The sequence below is a fragment of the Oncorhynchus gorbuscha genome, linkage group LG18 (assembly GCF_021184085.1).
Source record: "Oncorhynchus gorbuscha isolate QuinsamMale2020 ecotype Even-year linkage group LG18, OgorEven_v1.0, whole genome shotgun sequence".
NCBI lineage: Eukaryota > Metazoa > Chordata > Actinopteri > Salmoniformes > Salmonidae > Oncorhynchus > Oncorhynchus gorbuscha.
In genome coordinates, this window is record NC_060190.1 from 33,896,696 (window position 1) to 33,910,071 (window position 13,376).

Below are 13,376 nucleotides of genomic sequence, written 5' to 3' on the forward strand. Positions count from 1 at the left end.
GCTGGCTGATCTCCTACCAATCACGACTTGTTGTCTAGCTAGTAAATTCACCCCATTCCGTTCAAATGTGCACAACCGCAACATTCAAACGAGGCTACAAAGAAAACTAAAGGAAGTGTAGCGACTGTGTTGACTTCAAAATCGGGGGTGTGAACTAGGAACTATTCAAGCATTGATCGACATGGTAATGGTTCTATAGTATTGGAGAAAAGTTTTAAAAACGGACCCTCGTGGCGTGTCATGTCGTAACGTACAGCACGTCTAAAGCAACTATTTCTGTCTTACAATCTCTCTCCACCAGGTGTAGCACTTCTCTCACCGTTTAAAATCAATAAATGGACAGTGATGGGGGTAAGGGGGATACCTAGTCATTTTTTGCGTCATCATTGCATGCGATCATCATTCTCAAAGCCGCTGTTTACTTCTAAGATCACTTTAGCACCGCCCTAAAAACCAGATTCAAATTCGACACAAACCTTCAAATAGGTATGGAATGACACATTAGATAAACTCTTTGTAGTGTTTTATTTACATTTTAGAGGCGATAATGGGATAAGTTGGACAGATCGATTGGGAAAAAAGTAATTTTCCCACACGACATCTCTCCTTCTCACTATCACGCATTAGTTTCGATTCCCCACCCGCCATTTTTAAAAAGATCCGACAGGGCTCATTGCTTGCTTGAATTATGCAGAAACGGGCAGTGTTTAGGTCATGTAATGGATTCTGTGAAAATGGGAGAAATTGTGCATTACAATGGTATTGACATTGAGTTGATTTGGAAGTTTTACATTTTTGGGGTGCAAAAATAAGGGCAATTGTACGGACCAAGGCGATGTATGAGTTTACGTGAGTTTGCTGTTTTAGTAAAGTGTAGTAGTTCCATCGTGTGTTTAAAATCCTGAATACATCCAAAGCCTACTATTTGACTACAGGCAGCATGCCTTCGGTAAAAAAAAAAAGATGAAAGAATTAAAGGAAAGACTGCTAGGCAGTGCATGCAGTCCTGCCCCAGGTGGAGTTGGTAGCTAATTTGAATATCCAAGTCTATGAGCGTCTCATTGGCTGAGCTGGCAAATCAGCTTTTTTTTAAGCGGAATACATCCAAACCAATCTGTTTTTACTAAGGCCAAACAGGAGCACAGAGAAAGGCAGATTTTTAACATCCTTCTATTAAATATATATTGTAATTCATTTTTGGTAAATATTTCATAGAAATCTGGAACAGTGGACAGATATTTTAAAAGTACTGTAATTGTGTATCTGTATCAAAATATACTTTCAATGCACTGTATGAATACAAACAACTCGGTGGAAGGTGACAATGCCTTACATGTCTTAAATTCAAGGTATCTTTGACATTTCATCAATGGGCTTTTAATTCTTCAATGGGATTTGTAAGCTGTTAGATATTATTTGTGTGCAACAAACCATTTATGACCTTTCCCAGTTCAGTTTGAGATGTGCACATGCCAATGGTATTGCCATTTCAATTAAAGGAAATGGTCAGGCTACATCATATTGCTCCAAGAGAAACAAGACATTTTGACAGGAATGCATGCAGATGTTCTCATCCAATGTTTCAAGTGCTTTACAAGGGGCAGTGAGATAGGTGTGAAGGTATCCAACAAGTGACGTCACGGAACAGCAGTTCAAAGCGATGCAACTTTTAAGATAACAGTGAGATACATTAAATGATCTGCGATACAAGAAATAGTTTCCTTGATCCTAAACTAACAATTAGCAATGTGTTCAAACTGTGACCAGTAAAGTGATTGACATGTTTGTGCATCACTATGAAAAGCAAACATTTACATCAATTCATACGATGCGAAAATAGCATGGATTGGGAAGATCAATGTAGTGAAACAGTTTCACATCTCTTGCCAAATCATCATTGATGATACGTACATATTATTCCTTAACCACCTCATGAAATAAGGTCTCAGGAAGTGATTTGTGTTATTAGTTTCATGTCAGTTGCTTTCAAAGTATATTTCCCTAACAACTATTAACCAATCTGTTTACTCCAAAAACAAAACTCAGTCCCATTGACTTGTAGGGGATCTGGCTGAACTATAAAACCAAGGTCTCAGGTGAATCCTTTGTCCATTGCTACCTGCAGCCACAGGACTCCACCACCATGTCCTCGTACTGTTTATAAACCACGTTATTGGCTGAGTCAATGTAGAGGATGCTGATCGGGCTGAGGCGAGTGGGCACGCAGCAGGTGGGCGGAGTCGAGTCAGGGTCCATGGAGTTCATGAGCGTCTGGATGATGGCGTGGTTGGTGGGCTCGAGGTGTGAGCGGATGGGGAAGTCGCACACCCCGTCGCAGTGGTAGGCCTCATACTCCAGTGGGGCAATGATCCAATCATCCCAACCCATCTCCTTGAAGTTGACATGTAGCTGCTTCCTGTGGCAACGAGGCTTGAGGTTCTTGGCCAGTTTCTTGCCACGGGTGGTGGGGGCTCGGCGCATACGGCGCTGGGTGAACAGGTACTCGTACACAGTCTTGTTGTCGTGGCCCGACCGGGCTTTGATCTCGCTGTAGAACAAGTCGCGTTTCTTGGTGCGTCCGAACACGAGGAAAAAGGCCTTCTCTTTGGTCTGCCTGCCCAGACGACTGAAGCCCATTGACCTGAGGTCCACTGGGCGGCCTCGTTCCAAGGCCTCCAGCTCGAAACAAAGCTGGACGGTGTTGTGAAAATTCTTGAATAGTTTCCAAATGTCAAACACTTCCCATTTGGGCGTATTGTGGTCCTCGATGGTTCGAGTTTGGAGCAGTGTCGCCTTCTGCTTACCTGCTGCACAGGTGAAAAGCTTCAGGCAGAAAACTCTGCCAGTAGAAAGTGCTTTGCGTGGGTCGGCCAGTCTTTTCCTGAGAATGCGCAGCTCGGCACCCAGTAACCCCTCCTCCTCCAGGGAACTGATGTTGAAGTTATACTTCTGTCTTCTCAGCTGGAGAAGACGGTCATCTGTAAAAGAAGGTGACAGAGTCAAGGGTAAGAATCAAATGTGCTAATGTGGCTTCTCAGGTAACACACAGGAGGTAAGATCATGTTTTCTTTGTTTTTGGTGAGGGAAAGCATGGCCATATACAAATGAAAGCCAGGATTTTCATCCAGGAACAGTACGCGTTCGAAAGTACATTAAAACCAGACATTTGCAGACTACAGACCACATTGAAGTATAATCAGACAATTAATGTTGAAATGCAGCTGTTTACCAGTGGACTTACCACTATGTAATATGGCATTTGCTAAGAGTGGACCAAAAATCACTGGGACAATACAAAAGATAGCCAATTCCCAACCATTCTCTATGTCAATGTGGAGTGACTTCTGGGTTTAGGAGCCTCACCTGAGATAAAAAAAACCTACTGTGAACTACAAAAGTATTGGGAGGGATGACACATTTTTTGTTGTTTGGCTTTGTGGTCCAGCACTTTGGAATTGAAAGTGCAGACTGTCAGCTTTAAGTTGAGGGTGTTTTCATCCATCTCGGGTGAACCACTTAGAAATGATAGCACTTTTTGTACATAGTCCCCTCATTTTAGGGGACCAAAATTATTGAGACAAATTAAAGTGAAAGTAGTCAAAAGTTTAGTATTTGGTCCCATATTCCTAGCACGCAATGATTACATCAAGTTTGAGACTACAAACTTGTTGGATGCAGTTGCTGCTTGTTTTGGTTGTGTTTCAGAGTCCTGATAGAATCGTGAATAATGATGAGTGAGAAAGTTACAAACGTACAAATATCATACACCAAAGACATGTTAACCTCTCACCTTTACAATAACCGGGGAGGTCAGCATTTTTGGAGAGTATGATAACTTTCTCACTCATCATTATTCACAATTTATTCAGGACTATCCATAATCATGGTATAATCCACAGTAATGTATAAGTGTTTATGAACATATTCTATTATTTTCTGCTATAAAAGTGACACCAAAATGATACGATACGTTATTTACCATTCATTTCTATTCGGCACAAAATAATCTGAAACACAAACAAAACAAACAGAAGATGCATCCAACATGTTTGTAGAGTCACAAGCTTGATGTAATCATTGCATGCTAAGAATATGGGACTAAATATAAAATGGTTGACTACTTGAATACAATACATATGAGTGAATTTGTCCCTATACTTTTGGTACCCTGTAATTTCTAAGCGGTTCACCCGATATGAAGGTCACCAACAATTTGCTGAGGACACGTTAAACAAATAAAGTACAAATTAAAAGTACATTAAGTGCTTTACATGTAAATCTTTAGCAGCTAGAAATATTAAACCAATGTCATTTAAACATCATTTAAAAAAGTTTTACACACTAAAGAAAATATTACATTGAGGCCATTAATTTAACTTGAAGCCCGATGGTCTATTTATTTACACTTTAGAGGCTGCAAATCACTGATGGAATGGCTATGCAGATGGCTACTGAGAGTGTGACAGACCCATGACCAAGGTAAAATATATATATATTATGTCAAACAGCCAGAAACCTATGTTGGGCCACATTACACAAGCAAGGGAACCTTTTGACTGAAGCTTCAAATTTGCTTTTTCAGTTTGACTTTACCTCTCTAGTAGAGAGGCTGGTTTGATGAGCATAGGCATACAGCTCCAATTGATTCTGAGACCTGGTCTCTTGGTTGTGTTTTCTTAAAAAAATTAACAAAATGCTACATTTTAAAGATAATTAAGCATATTCGGAATTTAGCCTCAATCTTCATAATGATTCTATTTTCTTTGGCAGAAATAAACAGCTATTTTATTGGACCATTGATCCATAATGGATAAGCCATTGTGACATTGCAAGCAGTAATGCAGATTTTCTTTTAACGTTTATTGTAAGACAATTTGTTTAAATAGCACTCATTGTTTTTATGGCATCAAAAGTGTACCTTGTCCTTTATCCACAAAGCTGGTGATGGTGTTGGCCATGCCAGTCTCGTGCAACACGCTGGTGTTCACCTCTCCTGTGGATAGTGACCAATACAGTGACAACATGTAGTCGTGCGGAGTCACCAATGGGTGCTTCGGAAGGTCTCTGTCGCTCAGTTTGCCCGTTGCTTTGGCACTCCTTTGGGCTAACGGAGCGCTGTATTTTTGCACAGCAATGACTCTATGCTGTCCAGTTCGTGCTGATGTTGCAACTCTGGGGAACGTCTTTCCTTTACTCTGTCTGAGCGTATCTCCGCCTTTGCGTATTTGCACGTTCAACGCCATGAGAGCAGGCACAGCAGCTGCGTTGGTAGCATCCCCGTCGGGTACCCAAGAGCGCGCAGACTCCTTGCGTCCCAAATTGATAGTTCCACTAACACTACTCGCCGTTACGCCGTGTGGTGATGACACTGATGTTACAGCTTTTGCTTTGGCTGCCTCGCCCTTTATCAGCGGGGGTCCTGTCCTAATGCGCGTGATCCTCGCAGCGCTCGGAGACTTCCAACCCGCTACGCCGTAGTTTCCTACAGTAGACCTGGCAGTTGAGGTGATTCCCGGGTTGGCTTCTTTACCTGCTCCGCCTGCGTGCTCCTTGCCTCGGCTCTCGGTTGCGCGCTGTGCCGTCCCGGTATGGCTCAGTGACACTGGGATAAATTCCAGGTATAAGAGAGTCCAACACCCCAATAAAAGAGGGAGACGTTTCAGGACTTTCATCCTCTGATCTTCCTTTGAATGTTTGCCAGGGAGAAATTTTCCCGTTTGAAGGCTTTTCCCGTTTGAAATAAGTAAACATGAACAAGTTTGGAATAGTGAAAATGTGGACTAGAATTTAGTATTCTATGGTAAAATACACTATACAAACCGTTACTCCCAGATCCGCTATTCAGTACCATAGTGATGCAAATGTCCTGTTGCTGGTCTTGGTTTCCAATATAGCCAACAGTTGTCCAAAAAGGTTTGCATTGAGAGGGGAAAACTTGACTTCGTTAAACTCCAACTGTTCTGCTAGATATCTTGTCAGAGACTTGTTTAAATCCCATTTTTTTTCCAAGAGGGGAGAATGGCGTAATGCTACCGCAGTTTTTTTCTCTCAAAGTTGAACCCCTTCCAGTGAAAATATTTCACACACATAACCCCGCAGGTGCTCTGAAATATCTACAAACCTGAACTCAGGAATTGGAAAAGGAATTCCAACAGTAACCAGTTTAATTAGGTGCGCTTGCTGAAAGCAAAGCACAACTCTAGATTTCATACATATTTATTATTAGGTGTGCTTGCTGAAGGAAAAGCACTAGATTTCTTACATGCTCATATTATTAGGTGTGCTTGCTGAAGCAAAGCACAACTTTACATTTCTTACATAATTCTTATTAGGTGTGCTGGCTGAAGGCAAGTCGTACATAGTCGTATTATTATTATATTTATTCAGCCTGCTCTAGAGCTTAACCCTCAAGTCTATGCCCTATCGAAACAAAATATATAAAAATAAATTGGATGAAACATTGAATTCGGCATTACTACTATTAGCCAACAGAAATGCATTGAATAGCAGATTCACTACACGGTACAACAGATAGTAAAACAAACTAAAGGAAGTTTGTTATGATGTGTCTGTCCTATATCTTATTTTAGGCACGAAACTACATTCATATATACTTCCATTCATTTTTTCCAACTAGTACCTGGGACCTTCCGGGGCTACAGACTGTTCTGACACTACTGACAGAAGTTGGCAGAAGAGACTGTACCAAGTCTTGTGTCCTAGAGAAGAACGGACCACATCGTGTTCGCATGAGTCTCCTCTTTCCATAGAGTGGCCATAATACGTTGTAGGACAAACCGTTCGGATGCAACATAAGTTTTTGTGAGAAGACCGATTTTCGGTAAGTCTCAAGGTCTGCCAAACACAGTTCCAGCTCTACCACCTTTCACCGCAGATGCGGAAGGGAAATATCGGCTAATGTGGTGGATAGAAATGCAGTCCATGCAAAAAACAGATACAGTAATTGATTTTGATGTTTGTCTTTTATTATGTTGATTAGATTTCCGCGGGCCCATGGAAATTGTATACTAAGGGTTAAACGGTTTAAGCTATTAAAACCAAACAGACTTCCAACTGTTCAGACTTCCCCAACTTAGATTGCTTGAGAAATATTTTTGATAGCGTTTATACAATATTTAAATGAGCTCCCAATAGATTTCAATAGGGAAAAAATATTTAAAAATTACACCTACAGTGCATTCAGAAAGTTCTAAAAAGGATTAAATTGTTTTTCCCCCTCATCAATCTATACACAGTACCTGACAATGACAGTCAGGAAAAACAAATGAAGTTTTTGCAAATTTATAATAAATAAAAGAGAAATACCTTATTTACATAACTATTCAGACCCTTTGCTATGAGACTCAACATTTAGCTCAGGTACATGCTGTTTCCATTGATCATCCTTGAGATGTTTCTACAACCTGATTGGAGTCCACCTGTGGTACATTCAATTGACTTTTAATTTATTTATTTTTTATCTTTATTTAACCAGGCAAGTCAGTTAAGAACACATTCTTATTTTCATTGACGGCCTAGGAACAGTGGGTTAACTGCCTGTTCAGGGGCAGAACGACAGATTTATAACTTGTCAGCTCGGGGGTTTGAACTCGCAACCTTCCGGTTACTAGTCCAACGCTCTAACCACTAGGCTTCCCTGATTGGACGTAATTTGGAAAGGCACACACCTGTCTATATAAGGTCCCACAGTTGACAGTGCATGTCAGAGCAAAAACCAAGCAATGAGATTAAATAAATGGTCCATAGAGCTCTGAGATATGCTTGTGTCGAGGCACAGATCTGGGGAAGGGTAACAACACATTTCTGCAACATTGATTGTCCCCAAAAACACAGTGGTCATTCTTAAATGGAAGAAGTTTGGAATGACCAACACTCTTCCTAGAGCTGGCCGCCCGGCCAAAATGAACAATAACCTGATGGTCACTTTGACATAGCTCCAGAGTTGCTCTGTGGAGAAGGACAACCATCTCTGCAGCACTCCACCAATCAGGCCTTTATCGTAGAGTGGCCAGCTGGAAGCCACTCCTCAGAAAAAGGCACATGACAGCCCACCTAGAGTTTGCCAAAAGGCACAAAAGGACTCTCAGACCATGAGAAAGAAAATTCTCTGGTCTGATGAAACCAAGATTGAACTCTTTGGCCTGAATGCCAAGTGTCACGTCTGGAGCAAATCTGGCATCATACCTACGGTGAAGCATGGTGGTGGCAGCATCATGCTGTGAGGATATTTTTCAGCGGCAGGGACTGGGAGACTAGTCAGATCGAGGGAAATATGATCAGCGCAAAGTACAGAGATCCTTGATGAAAACCTGCTCCAGAGTACTCAGGACCTCAGACCGGTCGAAGGTTCCCCTTCCAACAGGACAATGACCCTAAGCACACAGCCAAGACAACACAGGACAGGCTTTGGGACAAGTCTCTGAATGTCCTTGAGTGGCCCAGCCAGAGCCTAGACTTGAACCCAATCGAACATGTCTGGAGAGACCTGAAAATAGCTTTGCAGTGATGCTCCCCATCCAACCTGACAGAGCTTTAGATCTACAGAGAAGAATGCGAGAAAGCTGGGAGAAACTCCACAAATACAGGTGTGCCAAGCTTGTAGCATCATACCTGAGGGCTCCCCAGTGGCGCAGCGGGCTGAGGCACTATAGTCACTGGTTCAAATCCAGGTTGTATAACATCTAGCCATGATTGGGAGTCCCATAGGGGGGCACACAATTGGCCCAGTGTTGTTTGGCTGGGGTAGCCTGTCATTGTGAATAAGAATTTGTTCTTCATAGTTAAATAACAAAATGTAGAGAAGGCTGTAATTGCTGGCAAAGGTAGAGATTCTGAATACTTATATAAATGTGATATATATTGTTTTAATTTGAAATATTTGCAAAACATTTCAAAAAATGTGTTTTTGATTTGTCATTATGGGGTATTGTGTGTAGATCAGTGAGGGGGTAAATCAATTTAATCCATTTTAGAACAAGGCTGTAACTTAACAAAATGTGGAAAAGGTCAAGGACTGAATTCTTTCTGAATGCACTGTATATCCCCCTTGCACCGTTTATGGTATCAACACCAAACCAAATATGAGATGTTCAAACTTTCCGACCTTAGGTTGTCAAAGGATATTTGATACTATGTATACTTTTGGAACTACAACCATTTTAAATTAGCATAAATTAACATGGGTTTGAATAAGAACCTGTCATGGCTGGCCTGTGGTTAGAGTGATTCAGCTCTACAGAGATATCTCTCTCTCCCGCAGAGCAGGAGAGGTATGGAGGTGGGGGGTTTATGACCTCACGCCCATCGTAAATTGTAAGGCAGCAGAACAACTCCTTTCTGGTCTAATGTGAGAGATCGGAATGTCTGTGTGCCTTATGAAGAGTTTATAGCCCAAAACTAAATCATTAAATGAATGGACTTTGGGACAATATATTTGGGAATAATGGATGGAATGGGAAAATGTACAGTTGCAAGAAAAAGCATGTGAACCGTTTGTAAAAATCTGGATTTCTGCATAAATTGGTTATACAATTTGATGTGATCTTCATCTAGGTCACAACAATAGACACACAGTCAGCTTAAACTAATAACACACAAACAATTATACGTTTTCATGTCTTTATTGAACATGCCTTGTTAACATTCACAGTGCATGGTGGGAAAAGTATGTGAAAACTTGGATTTAATAAGTGGTTGACCCTCCTTTGGTAGCAATAACTTCAACCAAACATTTTCTGTAGTTGCGGATCAGACCTGTACAACAATCAGGAATCATTTTTTACCATTTCTCTTTACAAAACTGTTTCAGTTCAGCATTAGTCTTAGGATGTCTGGCGTGAACTGCTCTCTTGAGGTCATTTCACAGCATCTCAATCGAGTTGAAGTCAGGACTCTGACTGGGCCACTCCAGAAGGGGTATTTTCTCCTGTTGAAGCCATTCTGTTGTTGATTTACTTCTGTGTTTTGGGACGTTGTCCTGTTGCATCACCGAACTTCTGTTGAGCTTCAACTGGCAGACAGATAGGCTAACATTTTCCTGCAAAATGTCTTGATAAACTTGGGAATTCATTTTTCCGTCGATGATAGCAAGCTGTGCAGGCCCTGAGGCAGCAAAGCAGCCCAAACCATGATGCTCCATCCACCATACTTTACAGTTGGGATGAGGTTGATGTCAGTGTGCTGTGCCTTTTTTTTCCTCCACACATAGTGTTGTGTGTTCCTTCCAAACAACTCAACTGTAGTTTCATCTGTCCACAGAATATTTTGCCAGTAGCGTTGTGGAACATCCAGGTGCACATTTGCAAACTTCAGACGTGCAGGAATGTTTTTTTGGACAGCAAAGGCTTCTTCCGTGGTGCCCTCCCATGAACACCATTCTTGTTTAGTGTTTTGCGTATCGTAGACTTGTCAACAGAGATGTTAGCATGTTCCAGAGATTTCTGTAAGTCTTTAGCTGACACTAGGATTCTTCTTAACCTCATTGAGCATTCTGCGCTGTGCTCTTGCAGTCATCTTTGCAGAAAGGCCACTCCTAGGGAGAGTAGCAACAGTACTGAAATTTCTCCATTTATAGACTATTTGTCTTACCTTGGACTGATGAACATCAAGGCTTTTAGAGATACTTTTGTAACCCTTTCCCACTTTATGCAAGTCAATAATTCTTAATCTTAGGTCTTCTGAGATCTCTTTTTCAGGCAATGCTTCTTGTGAATAGCAAACTCACATTTTTTGAGTTTTTTTTATAGGGCAAGGCAGCTCTAATCTTGTCTCTTTGATTGGTTAGCTGACTCCTGACTCCAATTAGCTTTTGGAGAAGTCATTAGCCTAAGGGTTCACATTCTTTTTCCAACCTACACTGAATGTTTAACTTCTTCGATATAGGGGGCGCTCTTTTAATTTTTGGATTAAAAAATGTTCCCGTTTTTAAACAAGATATTTTGTCACGAAAAGATGCTCGACTATGCAAATAACTGACAGCTTTGGAAAGAAAACTCTGACATTTCCAAATCTGCAAAGATATTATCTGTGAGTGCCACAGAACTGATGCTACAGGCGAAACAAAGATGAAATTTCAAACAGGTAATGCCCCAGATTTTGAATGCACTTTGTTCCAATGTCTCCTTATATGGCTGTGAATGCGCAAGGATTGAGCCTACACTTTCTGTCATTTCCCCAAGGTGTCTGCAGCATTGTGACGTCTTTGTAGGCATATCATTGGAAGATTGACCATAAGAGACTACAATTACCAGGTGCCCCGCTTGGTGTCCTCCGTTGCAATTGTTGTGCAATCTCCACCTGCGTGCATTTTACCATGTGGTTCAGAGGAGAAACCAAACTGCCACGAATGACTTATCATCGAATAGATATGTGAAAAACACCTTGAGGATTGATTCTAAACGACGTTTGCCATGTTTCTGTCGATATTATGGAGTTAATTTGGAAAAAAGTTAGGCGCTGTAACGACTGAATTTTCAGGTTTTTTTCTTAGCCAAACGTGAACAAAACGGAGGGATTTCTCCTACACAAATAATATTTTTTGAAAAACTGAACATTTGCTATCTAATTGAGAGTCTCCTCATTGAAAACATCCGAAGTTCTTCAAAGGTAAATTATTTTATTTGAATGCTTTTCTTGTTTTTGTGAAAATGTTGCCTGCTGAATGTGAGGCTTCATGCTATGCTAGCTATCAATACTCTTACACAAATGCTTGTGTAGCTATGGTTGAAAAGCATATTTTGAAAATCTGAGATGACAGTGTTGTTAACCTTTCTGGCGCAGGCGTTCCGCTAGCGACCCACCTCGACAACATCGGTGAAATTGCAGAGCGCCAAATAAAAAAAATACAGAAATAGTCATAATAAACATTCATAAAAAATACAAGTATTATACATCGGCTTAAAGATGAACTTCTTGTTAATCCAGCCGCTTTGTCAGATTTCAAAAAGGCTTTACGGCGAAAGATAATCGCATGGTATGCTGAGGACAGCGCCCTGCTTACAAAAGCATACAAACATTTTAAAACCAAGTAAAGGAATTATAAAAGTCAGAAATAGCAATAAAATTAATCACTTTACTCACTTAAGACCTTCCTATGGTTCCAGTCACAAGAGTCCCAGCTACACAATAAATGTTGGTTTTGTTCGATAAAGTTCCTCTTTATATAACAAAAACTCAGTTTTGTTGGCGCGTTTTGTTCAGTAATCCACTGGCTCCAAGGCAGTCAAAACATGCAGACAAATACATCCTAATAGTACCGGTAAAGATCATAGAAACATGTCAAACGATGTTTATAATTCATCCTCAGGTTGTCAATTGTCTAAATTATCGACAATATTTCACCCGGACAATAGCGTATTCAATAGAAAGGAAAAACAACGAAGGGCACGAAATCGGTCACACGCGCAAACCAGCTCTGTATTCTTCCTCAGTCCACTGACAAAAAGGGTCTCATTCTTCAGAAAACAAGCCTGAAACAATGTCTAAAGACTCTTGACATCTAGTGGAAACCATAGGAACTGCAATCTGGGTCCTAACCCATTAGATACTGTATAGGACTTCAATTGAAAATACCCACATAAAAAGAATCCCACTTCCTGAATGGATTTTCCTCAGGTTTTCGCCTGCCATAGCAGTTCTGTTATACTCACAGATACACTTTAGAGTGTTTTCTATCCAAATCTACCAATTATATGCATATCTTAGCTTCTGGGCCTGAGTAACTGGGCACGCTTCTCATCCAGACATCGAAATACTGCCATCAAGCCATAAGAAATGATTAACAACCGTTCCACAGGTGCATGTTCATAAATTGTTTATGGTTCATTGAACAAGCATGGAAGATAATTCGTAAAAATACAAAAATGTTTGAAAGACAAAGTCCTGAAACAGTGACATTTATTTTTTTGCCGAGTTCATAAATGTTTTCTAATCTGTGAAAATGGACACATTTTTACACATCAACTCCTTTCTCTTTCTCCCTAGCAGTTATCCATTCCAGACTGTTTGTTGGAGTTGTCAATGACTGGCAAGGACCTTCTCTGCCCTTGCAATTCTGATCTGACCTATTTCCTCACTGAATAATCACAACCTATCACTTCAGTCTACACACTGTAGCAATTAACAGTGATTTATCCCAACAAGCAACACAAGATAACTTCACTAATATGGTGTAACGGGTGTCGTCGTCTGAAGAGGAGATATCGGACCAAAGCGCAGCGTGGTAAGTGTTCATGACTTTTTTTTAAACTGAACACTATAACAAAATAACAAAGAGAATAAACAAGACCGAAAAACAGTCCTGTCAGGTGCAGAAGACACTAAACAGAAAATAACTACCCACAAAACATAGGTGGGGA

At 40.7% G+C, this 13,376-nt stretch overlaps 1 protein-coding gene across 1 annotated transcript; it reads right to left on the reverse strand.

Moving 5' to 3' along the window:
• Window positions 1-390: 390 nt before the first annotated feature.
• Window positions 391-5,938, reverse strand: LOC124003899 (growth/differentiation factor 5-like). The gene is made up of 2 exons (XM_046312542.1): window positions 4,919-5,938; window positions 391-2,978 (listed from the first exon to the last, which is right to left on the reverse strand). Exons 1-2 carry the CDS (start codon window positions 5,670-5,672, stop codon window positions 2,116-2,118), a joined length of 1,617 nt encoding a protein of 538 aa, XP_046168498.1. The 5' UTR covers window positions 5,673-5,938; the 3' UTR covers window positions 391-2,115.
• Window positions 5,939-13,376: the final 7,438 nt, after the last annotated feature.

Excerpts from the sequence above, each read along its gene's own strand:
- LOC124003899 (XM_046312542.1), bottom strand. The coding sequence starts at position 5,672 with ATGAAAGTCCTGAAACGTCTCCCTCTTTTATTGGGGTGTTGGACTCTC. Across the intron at positions 2,979-4,918 it reads CTTTGTGGATAAAGGACAAG|ATGACCGTCTTCTCCAGCTG; the intron begins GTACACTTTTGA and ends CTTCTTTTACAG.